This window comes from Rosa rugosa, chromosome 6 (assembly GCF_958449725.1).
Source record: "Rosa rugosa chromosome 6, drRosRugo1.1, whole genome shotgun sequence".
NCBI lineage: Eukaryota > Viridiplantae > Streptophyta > Magnoliopsida > Rosales > Rosaceae > Rosa > Rosa rugosa.
In genome coordinates this window covers 288,621-308,944 of record NC_084825.1, presented here as the reverse complement: position 1 = coordinate 308,944, position 20,324 = coordinate 288,621, and the positions used below count along the sequence as shown (strand labels likewise).

The window sequence follows — 20,324 nt, the reverse complement described above, 5'->3', positions numbered from 1 at the left end:
TGTATATGACGCGCTAAAACTTAGGAAGTTCCTTTGTGGCCCAGATTTTCTCCTTCAATTGGCCAGAGCATTTGGGTCGAACTTGTATATGTGGTGTCAAATGTACGATCCTAGGCTCTCGTACGTGGGCAGTTTATTTTGTTGGGCAATGATATAGGGTCTCAATGAGGCTTAAGATTTGTGGCCTCAATCCTAGGTGTCAAGCCATGTCACCTATACACCTCACTAATTTGTCAAATCATGTCATCTCATTCTTGAATAAAAAGACTATCTTATCCTTTCAAAATCTAATGGCTTTAAATTATTTTAGCTTTCTTCTAGAAAAGATATATTATTTTATTTTTTTCTTTTTCTTTTTTTATAATATATACTAGTCTTCCTACAAGCGCGATGCGCGTGCGGAAGGGCCGCGCTCGCGCGTGCGTATTGTCATTCCTCTCTTGATACGCATATTTGAAATGTTACTCATGAGTGCAATATAATTTCTGTGTTGCATATTACCTAACTCTTACCCCATACAGATATTATAAAATATTGTAGATGTCTTTAGCAATCCATTAGCAAAAGACATAAAACTTTGTACAAAAATATGCGCTGGTATATACAAATTTATATAATTTTAATGGTGGGAACCCAGTAGGAGGAAAGGCCTTCCCACCTTTAAGTCTACTTATTATTGGAATTGGTTAAGTACCACAAAATAAAAACATATTTAAAGGAAAAGAAGCAGAGCTTAAGAATTCATACTGTGCATGCTTCTTTTTATTCCACTCTTTCAAGATAAGCTCACTGAGATAATAATGTTCATTTTGACTGATTTTCCCATGCACCAACCACATGAAAAATACGGAAACACGCCTCCTAAAGCCCTCGTCTCTTTAAAACTTTTTCTTTTGTTGAGGGCAACGATCTCGTACCATTCCTACAAATAGAAAGAACTACACAAAGTTACAGGTTGTAATCCATAAAGGTGGAAAAATAATTAAAATTTCACCAACTTTTTCTTTGAGCGCGGCTCTTCTACATACGCGCGTGCGGAAGAGTCGCGCTCACGCTTGCGTAATGATATTTGGAAGAGATATAGTTCAAATATGCAAGATCCCGACCCATTATAATTCAATCTAACAAGATTTTATCTAAGTACCAATCTGACATCTTTGCGTGTGCAAGATGTTAAATTTTTTTTTTTTTTTGGTTATAAAATTTTGGCTAAAAATCTTTTATTATTCCTCAACTTTTGTTTTTTTTTTTTTTATCAAAACTTTTGTTCTTATTGAATATGTTTGGGGGTGTCATCCTTGATCCTAATAAGTATGATGACACCCCCATGTTGACACCCCCATGTTCAACTGCAGCTCGTTTAACATGCTTGATCCTGTTCCATGTTGCTCTTGCCTTCATCATAATCAACTTTGTTTATCCTTCTAAGAACACAACACTCGCTAACATCGTCAGGACCTAATCCACTCGATGCAACTTAGAGAAAAGAGCAAGTGCTTCTTCCTGAACCTGTAGCACTATAGAACGCAGTATTTGAAAATAAAAATTGGAACACACATATTAAGAAAATTATAAGATGACTAACAATTCACTCACTTTATCAGCAATGGATTGACAGAGAAGTGATTTCGTTGATTATATCCTCTAAGACAAAGGAGATAGTAAAGAACATAATGAAGAAACAAAAACTATTGAAAACCAATACCACAGTTCTAAGAAGAAGAAAAAACTATCAAAAACCAATACCACAGTCCTAAGAAGAAATAAAAACTATCTGCAACTTCCTAGAGCAAAAAAGGCCAGTACAAAGTAAAATCATTGCAAGGGAAGCCAAATAAAAGACGCAACTAAGAGAGGAAGGAATAAAAACTGTGCTGAGAATTCGTCCTATACATCAAATTAAGATTATGCGGCAGATCAAATTGCATGCCTAAATGAAATTCAGGCCCATCCTTCAAACTGGCCATCGTTCAAAATTAGAGGTGCTAAATCCATGAAATCAAAATATTAGATGGCAACAGTCTGATCCTTAATCTAAAGAAGAGGGAGCGGCCTTCTTTTTTTGAAGGAGGGACCTGGGGAATAAAGGAACTTGTTAGTACTGTGAAGTAAGAAAACCACAAAACAAAATGTTAGTGTTCCTATCTACGCTCTTGATAATAATGAGAAGAATGTTGAGAATAGACTTACCTTTTGAAGTAAAGAATTCAGTCCACACGTTGTTGAAAACTTGAAAGTATCTTCATGATTCTTCAATTATCATTACTTGAGACTCCACACTAAAAAGGAAAGAGAGAGAGAGAGAGAGAGAGAGAGAGAGAGAGATCAGAGAACAATCAATATGGAAAATGAGCAACTGTATTTACCAACAAATAGAATGAAATGGAATGAAGTAAAACTGTAGAGAGATGGAAAGAACTGGTTTGACTTAATACCTTTGAACGGAGCATTGTTTTGCTCCTGTTAAAATTATTCATATCTGCATCAAAGGAAGGTGCTACAACTGGAATGACAAAAAGAAGAACAAAAAATTGCTCATCAAGTCACGAATTTATAATTCTAAAAAATCTACAGCTTTGACCAAAAGAAGAAAAAAATCTAGAGGCAAAAATAAGAAGAGATCAGCAATTAAAAAGGCGATGAGTAGAGATGCAGATGAATCACAATGTTGTCTTCAATCACAGTTATAAGGAAAAATAATGTATACTGACATATATGCAAAAATGAGGAACGGATGAAATATGATATGATCTGCATCTGCTGATCACAGCTAAAGAAATTTGAGACCTTCAATGCTTGCGCCAGCCTTTCTATCCCTTATCCTTTCACAGTACTATTATTTATCAAGAATCCTTGTCTCAGCGAACTGAGCCAAGGAGAAAAACAATCAATCGTTCAATGAAAATCAAGCAAAAGTGATAAATCGGAAGAACATATGTACCTACAAAGTGTCATAGCAAAACCTTATTGAACCATATGCGGGATTTATATTGCATATTTGAATCATATCATTTAGTTTCTATTGCTTGGCAGGCCCCATCTCCACTTGAAGCAATTTACTCAGTAAATCTTTATTAATTCAGCCAAAACACCAGTATCTCTTGATATAATAAAGCAATGAGTTCCTAAACCACATATAACCATCTTACATTAGTATGACAGGAAAGAAACAATAAAGACCATTTTGTTGGAGTAAAACTGACGAATTTCTTTTGGCTGATTACATAACACATACTGACATGTATAGCACTGGACATTAGATAACAAAAACTGAAGCACTACTTGAGCAAAACTAAACCCAAAGATTAACAACACGGAGTGCAAATGTTCCATAAAATAATTAATTCATTTGAAAGTGAATGAAACCGAAATAACTAAAATTTTGAACAATTCAACACTTTGATATAAAATCAATCACCCAAGGATAAAATCAATGCATTGAACGGTTTGATATAAAATAAAAGACCAAAGGATCACACCGGACTTCTTAGCATACCACTGAAAAATTCACACACCAAAGAAAAGCAAAAACCAACTGAATCTGAAATTCAATGGAAAACGAAATCTGAAACTTACCCAATGACAATTATCAAGTCCGACCTAAGCCGATTTTATAAGAATTTTCTCCTCCTTTTGGGTTTGATTCTGCGCTGCTCTTCTTTCTTTATTTGTTTTCTATTTTCGTGTGAACTGGGAATTGGAAGACGGATGAGTGTTGATGTATACATTAGAATTCCCACGTCGTCCTAAGTCTCTGCCTCCAGTGAGTTCGTGGCCTGGCGGTTCTCCTCAAGTCTGGAGATCGTGGGCGACGGCGGCCGTTTTTTTTCTTCTTTTCTTGTAATTTTTTTTTCTTTTCATCTCTGCCAAGAAATTGTTTTTGTTTTGCCTTTTATTTTGAAAATTACCATCATATTCCTCGTATAGCATTTTTTTTATATGTGAAGTTTTAATAAACCGTGGGCATTATAGACACTTCAAAAATTTAACCATTTTGTCAAGAAATTGCTTAATTAATAAAGATATAATTCGTCTAAAAAAATTTATATTTATATATATATATATATATATATATATATATGTTGTTAAATATATAACGGCTCTAAATTATTTTGACTTTCTTCTAAAAAAAATATTGTTTGTGTTCAAGTAAAACCCTAATTTGTGTTTGGCCCAAACTCTAAGTTACTTGACCTAGTGGTAATAGGGTTTAATTAGAAGAATCTAGAGATTATCTTTCCTTGTATGATTCAGACTCTATGCATTGTAATCCTCTATATAAAGAGGCCCCTATTATCAATGAGAATACACAACGATTTTCTCTCAATTTCTGATTCCCTAAAACACGTTATCAGCACGAAGCCCTAACCCTGAAACCCTAAATTCGTAGCCTTCAAATCCAGAAACCACCGCCGCCCACCTTGAAGATTTCAACTCCAGGAGTCCAGAACCGGCTGGAAAACCACCAAACCGGCCCCCGGAAGAGACGCAAATCTCTCTGCCCAGTTCAAAGGCTTCCTCACCGCCTCCTGCAGCCATACTCTACCACCTGCAGCATCTCGATCCCAGACACCCGGAACCGGAAATTTCACCACCGGAACCGGCCTAAAAGTCCCTGAACCGCCACCTCACCTTCAGCCCTGCAGATTCTCTCTGCCCTGTCCCTGTAAGCCCAGCCCAGAAGGATAACAGAAGCCCAGAAGCGCAACGAATCCCAGAAGCACAGAGCAGCCCAGAAGCCCAGCAACGCGGCCTACTGACGTCAGCCCAGAGTTTTCTGACACGCAAGCATCCAATCAGCGTCCAGTCACACTACTACAGAAATTGAATCATACGACACCTTTCAGACGACAGTATGCAATTTTCTGTCGTGTGATTGAATTTTTTTTAGACGTCGTTTTTGTAAGAGCTGTTGTGTGATAATGACTTAGAAATTAGTTCAGAAGACGTTTAAGATAAAAATTGTTGTGTGACGCTAAAAAAAATTGAGCGGCAACTTTCCCATTGTGTTAGTGGTGCCATACCCCATATGAAACCCAAAATTTTCTCCAACATGTATTGATCAGACGATGAGAAATAATATAACTGTGGTCTGATCAAATAGTTTGACAAAAAGGAGGAGATTTCCCACCACCATTTTTCTCCAACTCCCCAAATGGGGAAGTCAAGTTAACACGAGACAAATCCCAAATTTAAAACTCATGCATTGAGACCACATTGTTTTTAATTTCTGTTGTGTGAGTCCTTGTAGGGCTTGTCCAAATTGATATGGCCGGACTTGAAACCCTACACTTAGAGCAAGTTCACCTGTAGTCAAGAAATGTCAAGGTCGAAAAGTCAAGGCGTCGACCAGTCAAGTAACTGCTCACTGCCACTGGACATGGGTTTCCACCCGTTCTGTTTCTTGACCAGTCAGTTTTACTGTTCATTGAATTTTTTTTTTATAATTAGAAAATTGAAATAGATTTGATGTAAAAAGATGGTAATAATGGAGATTTATGGATAACTAATGTCATAATTGTGATTGATATAGCTTTTCAAATCGATTTTATTTTCGAAACGAACGTTATTTAGGGGGGGTCTCGAAAATTGATTTTTTATACATACATAATTTGGAAAAACTTCATTCATGAAAGTTATAGAGATCGTCGATATGAGTTCGTGCATGTGTGGAACACAAAAATCGGAGTTAGTATGAATTAGTTATGAATTTTTGAAAATTTGAAAATTTCTGGCCCTTTATCATAAGGACAGATTTTTCCTCTTTTCTTCACTTTCACCCCTGAAACTCTCTCTTCTCTCTCCTCCGCGTCTCCTCAAACCCGCCGGGTCCCGACCGACCCGACCCGAGTTTTCCAGCGCCGTCGTGCGTCCTCCAGCCGCGGACCCGGGCCATACGGGCTCACCTCGGCTCGATCGTCCTCCCCACGGTGGTGCCTCACCTCACCACGCAACCCAGAAGGAGATCGAAGGCCTCCCACAGCCGTGCGACATGACCCAGCCGAAATTCCAGTTTTCTGGCATCCTCTCGGGGACTGGGGCAGACGCGGTCTGCTCGCTGGCGCTTCCTCATTCGTCCGTGTCCTCCACGCTTCCTCTCCTCCTCGTCTCTCTCTGCGTGTCCGTGGCTGACGTCAGCCATGTTTTCTTCTGGGCTGAGCTGGCAGCCGACGAGCCTGGGTCAGGAAATATGTCAAGGCTTTGCCTTTTTTTCTTGGCCTCGGTCAAGGAAAGCCAAACGATGGCTGGGCAAAACTACACCGGTGGAGGGATGATTTTCCCCTTGCCCGGTCAACACATCATCAATTCTTGCTGGTGCCCAGTCAAAACTACACTGGTGGACTTACTCTTAAAGCAAAAAAAAAAAAAATAACCAAACAGATCGACCCAAAACCAAAATCCTCACTCCTCACTCTCGACAACGCCTCACTCCTCACTCCTCACTCCTCACTCTCTCGAACAAAAACTTACGGCCAAAATCAATCTTCGCTCGCGCCTCACCTTAAAACCAAAACCAGTCTCTCTTCCTCAAACCTCCAGAAGCCAACAACCCCAATTTTCTCGATACTGTTTTGGCGAAACTGAAGCACTCTCTTTCCCTCGCACTCGTTCACTTCTACCCGCTCGCGGGTCAAGAAAGAAAAAGACCCTCATCTCTACTTGGTCTATGTGGATTGCAGCAATATCCCCGGGAGTTTGACAGCTTAACGGATTGATGCCCTAAATCCAAAACGAGTCGTCCTCCGATGTCCCTTCCAGATCCCCATCACACTCTGCTGAATTCTAAATCCCCAGTTTTCTAGGGTTTCAATTTTCAATCTCAAGAAATGTTGAAGCGGAAGGCGTCACGGAAGAAGATGTTCTCCCCCATCATCTCCGGTACGAGCCCCTCAAGGCCATCACCGACCATAATCCAAGCGGTTGTCATTAGGTCTGGGAGACCAATCTCTAGTCCAAGGTTATGATTTATATATACTGCTGATCCTCTCCGTCGATTCGGTCTGGGTACTTCAATTGATATTCACTCTGTTTGTTTTAGGTTGACCCAAATTTCAAAACAGGCGGAGGAGACCACAGTAGTGATCCATTTGAGGCTACGTCATCGAGTAGGTTTTGTTTCTATTTGATTTGATTCATTGATTAATCGGTTTTAATTGATTTAATTAAGTGAATTCTATTTTCCATGTTTAGGTTTCGTCACAAACCTACAGTCTCAATGCGAATCTCTGCCATCTTCGTCTCTATCAGGTGATTTAGGGTTTAGGAATAGAGTTTCTGGTTTTGACTAGTTTCTGTTTGGATTCTGTGCTTTGTTGTGATGGTTTGTTCTTGTAATTTTTGGGTGTCATTTGAGCCAGAGCATATTGGCACTCAAATTGTTGCTTGTATTCTGGTCAAGGTTTGCATTTCAATCTTGAAAAGCTTTCAACTTTTGATTTAGATTGTTATTAATTAAGTGGTGGAATAAGAAATTTGTTTGAAGTTTTCTATATGTTAATGTGTAGGCACTGATGGCAATGCCTGCTCTCGATTTCAACCTTTGTCTCTTCCTAATTCCAGAAATAGGGGTATTGTTCTATTCTATATCGATTTAATTGTTTCCATTGAGTAGTGCACTGGTTGTTTGTAAATCATTAGTGGTGGGATTTCTTCTGCAATTGTGGTGGGATTTCTCTTCTACAATTGATTATGGTGTTTTATTTTCTTCTCTTGGTGAATGATAACTCATTAGTGGGATGTTGATTTGATTAAAATAAGGTCTGTTTCTTCAAGTCGTATGTGTGAAGGTTACAGCAATTGAACTTTCAGGCTTTTATTCTGACAACAAAGGTTATCCTCACTCCATTGTTTACTGCATGAATCTTCTTTATTGAGTAAAACTATGGTGGTTCTTGAAGGGGCAGCAAGTCTTCTTTACAAAACATAGCAGTTCCGTAACCTGTCTTGCCATTATGGATTACTCATTGTTCCTATTAAAATAGATAAAACACCAATCTACCACTCAATTATTTTGATAGGTTATGATATATGTGTTTTACATGTGTAGGTTCATCGAGATGATTTTATGCTGAATGTGAAACTTCGGCTGTTTGTTCTTATTGCAAAGCAACCAGCCTTCCATCAGCTTAGATCAGTTGAGCAACTTGGTTACTTAACTGCTCCAAGTTCATGCCATCTGCTTTTACAGAGGTTTGACACATTCAAATTACTGATCCAAGTTCATGCCATCTGCTTTTTTTTTTTCTTCTTCTTTTATTTAGCTTTGTTTTCTCTTGATGTAGGAATGATTGTGGTATCCGAGGACTGCAGTTTATTATACAATCTGCAGTGAAGGTATACGGCATGCTTTTACATTATGAATTCATTATTTCCTTAATTGCTTATTTATACCAAGTATGTCATATTGGTCTTAACAGGGTCCAGGACATATTGATTTGAGAGTGGAGGAATTTCTCAAGACTTTTGAGAGTAAGCTTTATGAGATGACAAATGACAAATTCAAGGTGAGGTCAACAAGAATCTGGTCTTCATTTCTTTATCATATTTGACTAGATGATGTAATTCTTCAAATAATTGCGACTTACGGTTGAGAAAGTCGAACTAGCATTCTGACTTATTAAGAAAGAGCGAGTAGTGTGAAACCCCTGTTCCACATTGTCATATGAGGCAATTGAACTAATCACAATTAAGATGGTCCGCAAAAAACGAATTAAAATTGGTTTTTTGAGGCATGAAAGGGTTAAGGGGTCACCTAGTAGGACTCTTTGAACTTCCCTAATGGTCTTCCACACTAAGAAGAGGACAATGTATGTACAGTTCAGTGGCCTAATCTAGACCTTACTTTGTGTTTCGTTCTTTAAGCTGATCTATTATGTTTGCGAGTCTTAAATTTTTCCACGGTAATTAGCTGCTATACTGTTTGTTATGTAGAGCAAATCTTAAGTTTTTACACTGTCATTGACCCTAACTGAGAGACAAAGGCCATCATAAATACTACTGCTTATGATACTTTTCTAATTGGACTGGTGTGTATATTAGTTTCTAGGTTGTAGTTTTGACCCCGAGGGAAAAGGTGTGGACTTTTTGGGTATAGCTGTTTGAAGAATTCTCCTTATTGCTAACTTGAATTCACTAGATCTTGATACGGTATTAGAAATCATGGGTAATTCTCTCACTTAAAAAGCAAGATTCTTCTTCCAAGTCTTGTTACAAATAGGCATTTTTGATTATATATATGAATGGTTTTTCTTGTTGCTAACTTTTGTTGCTAAAATAGAATAGTAGTCAAACTTCAGTTCAATGTAGATAAAGCTGGCTTGCCCTTTTTCATTGATACTATGTTCAGTATACAATAAGCTCATATTTGCAGCTTCGGAGATAAGTGGGGAGAAAATTTGGAGACTGCCAATGGAGGAGTTATTGGGAATCAATGAAATCAGGAGTAGCTGATATGGTCAAAACTGGTGGTCGTCAAGGTGGTGCTATCAGTGCAGCTCTCTTCTTGAAACATGTATATGATCTTATTGTTCTATTCTCTTGGTTTCTTTTGTGCTTATTGCTTTATGGACTTAAACAGCAAGAAGTATTTCTGCTTCTCTGTTTGTTTCTACTCGTATATAATTATGCCTACATCTGGACTATGGCATTGACATATACATGGGGTGTATTACCAACAAAGTCGCATAATTCATCATGCTTGTGTTATGGTTTCTGGCTTCCGAATGAAAAAGTCTTGCATATAATAGAAATCTTCAGTAGAATTTAACTTAAACTATGGTTTTGCAGTTTGTTGATGAAAAGGTTCAGTGGATGCATATTTGACGTGGCTGGGCCTGTTTGGAGTGATAAGAACGTGCTGCTACAGGGTTTTCTGTTCCTGGTGAAGTGGGTTTTGAAGAACTCTTCCTAGGTGCTGAAGAAGTATTGGTAGGAAGAACACCATTTACATGAGTTTACATAGCATCGGAAGAAGACAAATGTACAAATTTATGAATATTTTGGGAGATACTCCATGTTTGATATCAATTTAATGAATTCATTTTATATATGATGGGATTTGAATTAATTTGATTAGTTTATATTTTGTAACGAAGACAACAAGAATAAGTGAAAAGCATTGTGCAACATGTTATGGCACAACGATAAAATCTCAATGTGTCGTCTCAAAGCAGAAAACAATATTCACAACGACCACCAAATAAAAACTGTCGTCCGAATTCAAAATAGATCATGGATGTTTAAAAAAAACAGTTGTGTATTAAAAGTCACACAACAATTATAAGAAAAAAAACAACTTCTTAATCACAGTCATACAACGGACGCTCAAGTTACCCGTTGTCTGAGTAAACTTCACACAACAGTTAATGCTGTCGAGAGCCTGTCGACATGGATGCCGAGTTCTTCACACGACAGTTCTCTAAATGTGCCTTCATCAGACGTCACCGAGATAGACGACAGTTAGCCTCCTTATCAGACGATAGTTTTTAGCTGTCGTCTGATTCAATTTTTGAAGTAGTGTCAGCACCCAGTTAGTCTGCCACGTCAGCAGATCGGTCAACTCCGGTCAACACCACCGGTCAACCTTTTTCCTGCGACTTTTCCAGCCACTTTCCGGCCATTTTTCCGGCGACTTTTTCAGGCCAACTTTTCCAACGACCTATTTAGAGGTATTTTTTTCTAAAAGTTCCCGTTTTTCTTAGATTTTTTAATTCAATTTCTCTTCTTTTTATCGGGGACTTCCAACATCCCTTCTTCTACTTCCCTTTCTTCTTCATAGGGGAGACCAAAAGCCGAACTGTGGGGGTTCGTGCTTACTCCAAGCTTAGAGCTTGTAGAGTCCTCCAAACTTAGAGTTTGTTGAGAAGAAAACGATCGACCACATACATCGTTGTTTCGATCTAATCCAAAACCCCTCTTAGAATCGGATTTTCTTGGAAGCGACTACGCTCAGAAAATCCCTAATTTCTCGAAAGCGACTACGCTAAGAAATTTAATAGTTTTTAGTGGTAGCCTTTTTCGCTCCGAAACTAACCCTAATCTTGTGTTGTTTTTCAGGATGAGTAACCTGAATAAGTTGAACTTTGTTCCACTGGAGACAACTGGCGCAGGATACCATAGGTGGGTCTGAGATGTGCGCCAACATCTTAAGGCTGATGGACTTCTGGAAACCATCCAAGAGCCTAGTTAGAACGTGCTCTCCATTGAGCAAGCTACTGCTTTTGAAGCAAATCAAGCTAAAGTCATAATTCTCATGACAAGGCACATGAATGACGCGCTCCAAAGTGAATACCTCAATGAGGAAGACCCCAGAAAACTATGGGTGGAACTTGAGCAGCGATTTGGCAACATTCGTGACTCCCTGCTTCCTGATTTAGAAGTGAGATGGCATAGCCTCCGCTTTTGTGATTTCAAGTCTGTGCTTGATTATAACTCGGAAACTCTTCGTATCAAGTCTTTGATGGAGTTTTGTGGCAAACCCATAACTGATATGATGTTGATCGAGAAGACTCTCTCTACCTTCCCCGTCTCTGCCCTGATGATTTCAAAGAATTATCGGATTGATGTGAATGCAGGACGTATCACAAGGTTTCATGAGCTCATTGACTCCATGAACGTAGCTGAGAAGCACGACAATATCATTGTGAAGAACTATAATGCTAGACCCGTGGGAACTAAGTCTATTCCGGAGTCTAACTATAGTCGCGCCCCCAAGGGAGGACGCAAGGAGCGAAACCCGAAGAGTAGGGACAATTCTGGACGTTCTGGTCCATATTCTCGCCCTAAAGAGGAAGGAAATCGCCAAGATAGGCGTACACGGAACCGTGGAGGTCAACGTGTGAAGAGAGAGAGAGGCAGAGCCTCTGACCATGGTGATAACGCCACCAAGAGCAATGGTCGTCCAAATCGCGCCCCAAAGGCGCCTCGATCAAGGGAGCCTGACCATAATGATGTTTGTCTTCGATGTGGATCAACTGGACATTGGGCCAAAGCGTGTAAAGCATCCCAGAATGTTGCAAACGCATACAAGACGTATTGTGAAGCAAGGGAGGCAAACTACATGGAACAAGAAGATCAAGATGGCGATCTGGATCTAAGGGTGGAAGACTACAAGGATCAAGACCCAGAAACTGGCGATTTTGATTAAGTCTTTTTATTTTCCAAGAGATGTAGGCAATTGCCATATTATTTTTGTAGTAGATGCCAATGGTATTAGTCTTTCTTCAAAGTAGGCATACTCAATGTAAATGTGATGTCTAGGAAGGTTTTGAGATAAGTGGTACTTAAGCGAGCTTTGCTCCACCGACATCTCTCTACTCACCTGGTCACATTTGCATTGGAATTACCGAAAGAAGTTGGATGACCGCCATTGTTTTGCATTAGCTAGTTTATTGGATTAGATTTTCTTTGGTCAAAGAAACAATGATGTAATTCCATTTGGCTTATTAATAAAAGTTGAGTTCTTTTCTTTATGACTTCCTTTGCATTACCTCTAATGACTGCGGACGGAAGCGCATCTTAGAGAAGCTTATGTGTCAATCTAGTGGACTTTATGTCACTACAATTCGACCAATTGAATCCAATAATGTCATAAGAGAAGATCTCTTGGATTCTGACACATAGTGGCTTTGGCATGACCGACTAGGACACCCTGGTCGTGATATGATACTCTGTATACTAAAGACTTCACACGGACATCCATTCTTCAGAGTGAGAAGAAGCAAGAATCGAAAATTGATTCCCGGACTTAGTAAGACAACAGTCACCGCAGCATCTGGCGCTGCAGCTGTCTTGGGACACCAAAGGGCCGCCCAAGTCCCATGTGATGACGCCATAAATGGCGCCAACCATGAGCATGACGCCATAGTTGTTCCTCCCAATGGCCATGACGCCATAAATACCAATTCCCATGGCTCCAACGCCATGATGGGAGATGTAGTCACACACTTTGCTTCTAATAGCGCTACAGACGCTTAGGCCCAACCAAAATCCTCATTGGTTGCTTCTAAGGCCCCTCGCTCAATTTGCAAAGCCTGTTCCTTCGGGAAATTAGGACCGAGACCGTCCTACGCAAAGGATCCCAAAATACTCATTCCGTTCTTACAAAGAATCCAAGGGGATATCTGTGGACCAATTCAACCATCATGCGGACCTTTTAAATATTTTATGGTATTGGTTGATGCGTCGACACGCTGGTCACATGTTGCGCTGCTGTCCACTCGAAATGCTGCTTATGCTAAACTCCTCGCCCAGATTATCCTTCTACGGGCTCACTACCCTGACCATCCTATTAAGTCAATTCGACTTGATAATGTTGGGGAGTTTACATCGAAAACGTTCGATAACTATTGCATGTCCCTGGGGATTGATGTAGAGCATCCCGTTCCCCATGTTAATACCCAAAATAGTCTCGCAGAAGCCGCTATCAAACGACTACAGATGATAGCACGGACATTGGTTATGCACACCAATCTCCCTGTTTCTGCTTGGGGATATGCAATATTGCATGCAGCGACGCTGATTCGTCTACGACCCACTGCAACCCAATCTTACTCTGCGTTACAGTTAGTGACTGGGTACGAGCTTGATATCTAGCACTTACGCATTTTTGGGTGTGCCATTTATGTGCCTATTACGCCGCCACAGCATACTAAGATGGGTCCACAACGACGAATGGGCATCTATGTTGGCTATGAATCTCCAACTATCGTCCGCTATCTTGAACCCTTGACAGGCGATCTCTTTACCACTAGATTTGCGGATTGTCACTTTGATGAGACAGTCTTCCCATCGTTAGGGGGAGATAAGAACACAGATGTTCAACAGGAACGACATGAATTGTCGTGGTCTGTCCCCACTATGTCTCATCTCGATCCCCATACCGCACAGTCCCGCTGTAGGATATCAATCTTCTTATCCTTGGCGGCCACCCGTTCCTGCAGCAGGGACATGTCTTGCTCCAGCTTGGAGACATGATCATTCCGCTCCAAGTCCCGCTTGACGGCCACCGCCAGCTTGCCGCGGGCATCTGCGGCATCACAATCCGCCTTTGTCAGCCGCCGTTCCACCTCCGCCAGCCTGTCCTTTGCCTCCGCCAGCTCTCTCTGAAGACCTTGGATCTCCTCCCTGAGCTCCCGCTCAACCCGGGGCTGCTTCGACGCCGCCAGGAACATTTCATGCAGCCCAACCGACAAGTGACCAAAGGCCGAGCTAAAGGGCTACTGGTCAATGGCCGTTGGGCCCGAAATCCCCGCTAGACCGCCAAACCCTAGCCGCTCGCAGAGGTGGTAAAGAAATTCCCTCTCACCATCGGTCATGAACTCTGCGTACGCGGCGAACGAGTCCAGGTCACTCGCGGGCGCCTCTCTCTCCTCGACCACGGGAGCCTTGGGCGGAGCTTGTCGAGCCCTCTTCTGCTGGCGGGCCCCAATGGTCTCCACATCGTCCCCCTCTTCCTCATCAGGGGAGTCATTCTGCCGGCGCCTTCGCTGTAGCACCCTTGTGTTCCCAGCGGCAGGCCTCGATCCCCTCAGCGGCGGCTGCTCCCTTGTAACGGTGACGGTCTCCGCCGGCGGCACCGTTTTCTCCTTGTGTGGCCCGCGCCGGTTAGCAGGCACCCTCTCCTTCTGCGGCGTGGCGGTAGCAGACCCCTTTTTCCCGCCGTCCACATTGGCCCCCGCCTGAACGACGGGCAGGCCGTCACCACCAAGGTGGGAGTGGTGCGGCATAGGCAGCACCACCGGAACCTCGGACGGGCTCAGTGCCAACGTTTCCGGGTTCACGACCGTCTGCTGAGCCGCTAGCCCGGAGGCATACATGGTCTCCAAGAAGTTGTCGATCTCCGCACGGTCCATAGCCTTATCAAAAGCGTCGCGGCTCGCTTTGTTACCTGGCGGAGTTTCTAAAAAAAAAAAAACAACAAACCAGTCAGCCTGAGTCACTCTGATCGAATGTACAGTGTGGCAGAGATTTCTTACCAACGGCACGAGTCAGTCGTTGATCGACCAATAACTCCCAACCAGTAAGAAGGCGAAAGTCCAGCAAGTTGCGATTCCGCCAACAGCCTCTAATGCGTGCCACGCAACACTCTTCTTCACGAGTCAGGTTATAGCGCAAGCCCGCTGCACAAACAAACAGTAATCGTTAGTAGAAATACAAGGCTATGCATAAGAGGAACCGCCAGCTATGTTCAGCGGAGACCGGTAAACAACCTCGGATATGTTGAAACTCCGACTTAATCCTAAACGTCGGCTCCCCCTGGTTAGACCCAGCTTGGTATTCCCACCCCGCCGTGGCAACACAGAAGGTCCCCCGCCAGTAGGACATGGAATCCCTCAAGTTCTCGATCAGCTTGGGCGCCCCCTGACGGCGACTCAAATTCACCTGCCCTCTGCAACCCTGGCGCTTCACGTACACCAGCTCGTAGAAGTGCAACACTTCCGCCACGGTTGGTCCCTCACAACCGGACAACCGCCATAGTGAGTTCAGCGCCAACATTAACCGCCACATATTGGGACAAATTTGCCCAAAAGCAAGGCCAAACTCGCACACCAAGATTTGAAGATTTGGCACAAGCGGGAGTGTCACTCCTTGGCGGAATATCGCTTCGTGCACAGCGGCAAACCCCTCTGGCAGAATCGATGCCTTCTCGTCCATCGTCGGCGGACGCAGCTTCACCGAACCTGGCAACCGGAACATCCGCTTCACACGGTTGACGGCGGCAACATTCATCCGCCCTCTTGCCTCGTCAACAGGGGTGCCGTCCTGGAGGACCCACGCTGACTCAACATCCTCCCCCGCCACCTCTCCCTAGTCAGCGGAGCCACTGGCAGCGCTGTTACTTGCCAACCGCTCATCAAGCCTATTTTTGGCAGCGGCAGCCTCCCCTGCCCTAGAACTCTCTGGACGCGAGGCACGACCCATAGCTACTTCCCAGGGTATGGTCTGTAGCGGCTCAACCTCTAGCGGTTCTGGCAGTGAGGTTCCTGCATGGGCAGACGGACGCAACGAATCAATAAATATTCTATCCGCCACGCTGAACGACACGTCAGACCCGGAATCCTCACTGCTCGAAATCTCTACGACGTTAGCCATCCCAAACCCTAAAACCCAAATCAATTAGCTCAAACAAGATCTAGCCTATGCCTATATCAGTTATAACCAAGAACATCAAGAACAGTTTACCCAGAAAATGCCAAAACAAGAACAAACACACTCAACCCAGATTCGACCATCCAGCAAATCCCTAAACGCCAACTCTCTGCCAAACACCATAACCCACCCCCCAAATCTCACTTCACGCCCTCAGAGCACACCACATAAGAGCAGATAGCACCCCAAAAACAGAAACAACAAAACCCAGAAACCAACAGATCCAATGAAACAGGGAAGAGAATCAAAATACCAACCTTAGTGGCGAAAACTCCGGTGTGATGGTGAACAATAGGCTTCGATGGGGAAAATCTTCGTTTCTCCGGGAACGATATCTCCACCAAATTCCAGCAGCCTCCTTCTTGAGTCTCGGACGAGCAAAGCGTGAAGACGACGAGTAAGAGTTTGAAGCCTTAGCAAAGTGTCAAATCTCGCTGAGTTCCCCCCCTTTTATGTCAACATCAACGAATTCTAAACCGTCCACTAAAAAACGACATTGCACACCAGCCGTACACGTGTCCCACGTCTCCACTTACTCTCCGGATTAACCGAGGAGTCGCCTCGGTTACGGAATCCATAATTACTCGCATTAATGGCGAGAAGACGGCCAGGCTTAGGAGACACGCCTCCAGACGCTAACCCTCTAGGAGTTGGCCGCGTGTCAACCACCATCAGACGAAGCGTCTAATGGAAGTAACCACTTGGGAAGAAATCACCAACCGTCCGAAGTCTCCGCTGAGCGAAACCCCGCCAGCGGAACTTCTCCCTTGTCACCTCCCAAGTGATGAAGTCTCCGCTGAGCGAAACCCCGCCAGCGGAACTTCTCCCTTGTCACCTTCAACAGACGAAGTCTCCGCTGAGCGAAACCCCGCCAGCGGAACTTCTCCCTTGTCACCTCCCAAGTGACGAAGTCTCCGCTGAGCGAAACCCCGCCAGCGGAACTTCTCCCTTGTCACCTCCCAAGTGACGAAGTCTCCGCTGAGCGAAACCCCGCCAGCGGAACTTCTCCCTTGTCACCTCCCAAGTGACGAAGTCTCCGCTGAGCGAAACCCCGCCAGCGGAACTTCTCCCTTGTCACCTTCCAAGTGACGAAGTCTCCGCTGAGCGAAACCCCGCCAGCGGAACTTCTCCCTTGTCACCTCCCAAGTGACGAAGTCTCCGCTGAGCGAAACCCCGCCAACGGAACTTCTCCCTTGTCACCTCCCAAGTGACGAAGTCTCCGCTGAGCGAAACCCCGCGAGCGGAACTTCTCCCTTGTCACCTCCCAAGTGACGAAGTCTCCGCTGAGCGAAACCCCGCCAGCGGAACTTCTCCCTTGTCACCTCCCAAGTGACGAAGTCTCCGCTGAGCGAAACCCCGCCAGCGGAACTTCTCCCTTGTCATCCTGCAAGCGGGGCGTCTTCCGCTACACACCTCTAGCCGAACCCCCTTTTCATCTTGCAAGCTGCGTACTTTGTTCAGCGCAATATCGCTCAATAAAATACCGCCAAGCACGTCTACTGGACGCTGCTTCCTGCTACAGTCAGCGGGGGATATCCGCCAGCGGCGGATCCCGAGGCCACGCCTCACTTTGACAACGACCGCCACGGGGCGTTACGGTCAGACCGTCCCTACGGGACACGGGGACTTGTCAACCGTCTACGACGGCCCTGATCAGGCACGTTGACCCCCGTCACTTGGGTACTAAAGATTGGGCTCGCTACCCAACACCCTCTGCTCCGTGCAGCTCCCCCTCAACAAACAATTTGCCGACCATCCGGAGGTCTATCTTAGCCAGGGAGTGGGGCACTCCCTGGAGGGCCTAGCAGGGGCCCACCCGAAAGGGTATAAAGCGTTTGCTCAGTAAATCCATGGTTGACAACGCACTGACGTTAATTATGCTGTTGCAAGTCTAGCGGAAGATAACGCTTCAAACCGCTGAACAACTCCCCAACCAAGATTGCCCTCCTTGACTGGGGACTTGGGGGACTTGTACATACATGTACATTGACAAGCATAATTAGCTATAATGGGCTACGCTCATTGTACCGCCAGAGGTACTAATTCCCACCAAAGGAATAACATACAGATACACTGCCAGGCGAGCTACAGCCTGAGCCTCGGATCACCCCCAGATCACCGCCGACGCGCCGCCACGCGCTATGCCAAGATAGCATCAGAAGCTCCTGAAGCTGGGGACTGAAGCACATCAGTCCCACATCGAAAACAAGGAGAAGATCAGCCTCCTCCTCACCTATAAAAGGTTCTCTCATCTCTCCTCATTAATTACGCATTTACTACTCATTTATTGTTATGCTGTCTATATGCATTGACTGACTTAGGCATCGGAGAAGTGAAGACCGCCCAACGCGGTCTCCCTCTGACGCCCTGTCTTTCGTTTGACAGCTAGCGGAGATCACTAAATCCACAGAGTAGCTGTCCGCCCACTGGACCCACGTTAAACGAAGGTTTGGCTACCGCCAGACTTTGAGCATTAACACTTGCTATAAAAGGATTATTGATTGAAGTTTCCTATTCAATCTCTGCTACTTGACTCCAATAAGGACTCGTTTTCCTTATGGATCACGGAATGGGCGAAGCTGTAACCCAAACCCAAGCAGGCTTATTTTTGGGCCGCGGGTATCGGGCCGCTGCGCTAAATCCGCTAAAGGATCTTGCCGAAATTACTTTTGGGCTCAAACACATTCGACACTTAACTCACTGACATTTCAAAAACCACTTTAACTCGCTCACTTTTTACACCGTTTATCATTTAACTCACTCAATGTTAACGCCGTCTACTCGATCGTTAAAGGACGTTATTTCCAAGGTCATTTTGGTCCAATCAGTTATGAAAAAAGGGTTTTAGAACGCTGTTTTTCGGGACCCGTCTCTCTCACCATTGCTTTGAAACCTCGACTCCACAGGCCATCAATTCAGTTCTAGAGCGAGAAATAGAGAGAGGGAGGGACGAAGACACAAAATCAAGAGTTCTCATTGAGAATTTGAATGAGCATAGATGTCAGATATTTCAAATAAATGGAGATATTTCAGACTTGATGGAGAGCCACCAACACCTCATGGTAATTGAATCTTCCCCTTCAATAAGTGATATCACTTTTAGGGCATTTACGCCGATGATAGGTTGGGTTATCGATTTTTTAGTTTTTTAATCCATAAAAGTGGTCCAGAAATGGGGTTAGGGTTTTTAAATTATGAAGATTGAAATTGGGATTGAAACGAGGGTTTTGAGTTAAGCTTTAGTATAACTTGTGGTTTGTTGTTTTGTTTATGGAAATTTGCGGGGAGGGAATGGGGTTTGTTTATTGTAATTGGGATTGGGTTTACTGAAATTGGGATTTGTCTATAGGATTTTGTTTATTCCACCTATTGATAAGTTTATTAGTGCAGACATTTAAGGGATTTGTTTAATGAAATCTTGGTATAAGATTAATTTAATTCAATTGAGATTGAGTGCATCTTTTGATATTAGAACTTCCATGAAATCATATTAGAAAGCCCACAAACCAAGTTCCTCTGTTCTTGAAAATTAAAGAAAACGTACAGTAGCAGAAGCTTTGTGTCTAGAGTAGAAGTTCCACCCGCTAACAAGAATGCTTTGACATCAAAGTAGAAGTTCCAAGATTTAGAATTATGCATAGTCATACTGATTATAAAACTGACAAGACTATGTCTAGAGTTAAGCTCTTGAGATTAATAATTTTTATTACCAAAAGAAGTGAAGAACAAAATTAATTGTTACAGAAGGAATATGATATGAGAAAAGAAAAATTAATTGGTTACGAAACTTAATAAGAAAGAAACAACAGCAACTTCATCTCATTACAAGAGAGTGAAAATTCATAATCCCGTTTAAGGACTGGTACTAAATATATAAAGTTCAGATCCATGTATTCTACTGTTGCTTTTGCTACTCTGTGTCGATATGAAAAATCTCTGAATAATGACCAATTTGTTTGTTACTGCTTTTTTTATTTTTTATTTTCTGAAATTTCTGTCATGGAGATTGCGATCAGATATGTTTGTCACTGAGATTATGGTTTGGTATCTTATTTGCAGATCCTAATTGGTTCACAATTGCATTTCACCATGGGGGGAGGTTTTATAGGTTGGGAAGTGGTAATAGGTTTTACAAGGGAGGAGAGGTGGCTTATGTGGACAAAATGGAGACTGAT

At 43.1% G+C, this 20,324-nt stretch overlaps 1 protein-coding gene and 1 long non-coding RNA gene across 10 annotated transcripts; one reads left to right on the top strand and one right to left on the bottom strand.

The window, feature by feature from the left end:
* Nucleotides 1–1,852: 1,852 nt before the first annotated feature.
* Nucleotides 1,853–3,880, bottom strand: LOC133717276 (uncharacterized). The gene is made up of 4 exons (XR_009849502.1): nt 3,577–3,880; nt 2,436–2,503; nt 2,191–2,279; nt 1,853–2,075 (listed from the first exon to the last, which is right to left on the bottom strand). It is a non-coding gene; the product is annotated as an uncharacterized LOC133717276 (long non-coding RNA).
* Nucleotides 3,881–6,385: 2,505 nt separating this feature from the next.
* Nucleotides 6,386–10,048, top strand: LOC133717359 (insulin-degrading enzyme-like 1, peroxisomal). 9 transcript variants are annotated; one of them, XM_062144061.1, is made up of 10 exons: nt 6,386–6,958; nt 7,040–7,106; nt 7,192–7,248; nt 7,506–7,568; nt 7,810–7,830; nt 8,048–8,190; nt 8,283–8,334; nt 8,418–8,504; nt 9,371–9,476; nt 9,787–10,048. In XM_062144061.1, exons 1-9 carry the CDS (start codon nt 6,828–6,830, stop codon nt 9,380–9,382), a joined length of 633 nt encoding a protein of 210 aa, XP_062000045.1. In that variant the 5' UTR covers nt 6,386–6,827; the 3' UTR covers nt 9,383–9,476; nt 9,787–10,048. The 9 variants fall into 9 exon arrangements, with proteins under 9 accessions (XP_062000045.1, XP_062000044.1, XP_062000041.1 ...); XM_062144060.1 differs by having other exon boundaries at nt 9,371–9,511; XM_062144057.1 differs by having other exon boundaries at nt 9,347–9,476.
* The last annotated feature ends 10,276 nt before the right edge of the window (nt 10,049–20,324 follow it).

Excerpts from the sequence above, each read along its gene's own strand:
- LOC133717359 (XM_062144055.1), top strand. The coding sequence starts at position 6,828 with ATGTTGAAGCGGAAGGCGTCACGGAAGAAGATGTTCTCCCCCATCATC. Across the intron at positions 7,569-7,809 it reads TCCTAATTCCAGAAATAGGG|GCTTTTATTCTGACAACAAA; the intron begins GTATTGTTCTAT and ends TTGAACTTTCAG. Across the intron at positions 8,191-8,282 it reads TGCCATCTGCTTTTACAGAG|GAATGATTGTGGTATCCGAG; the intron begins GTTTGACACATT and ends CTCTTGATGTAG.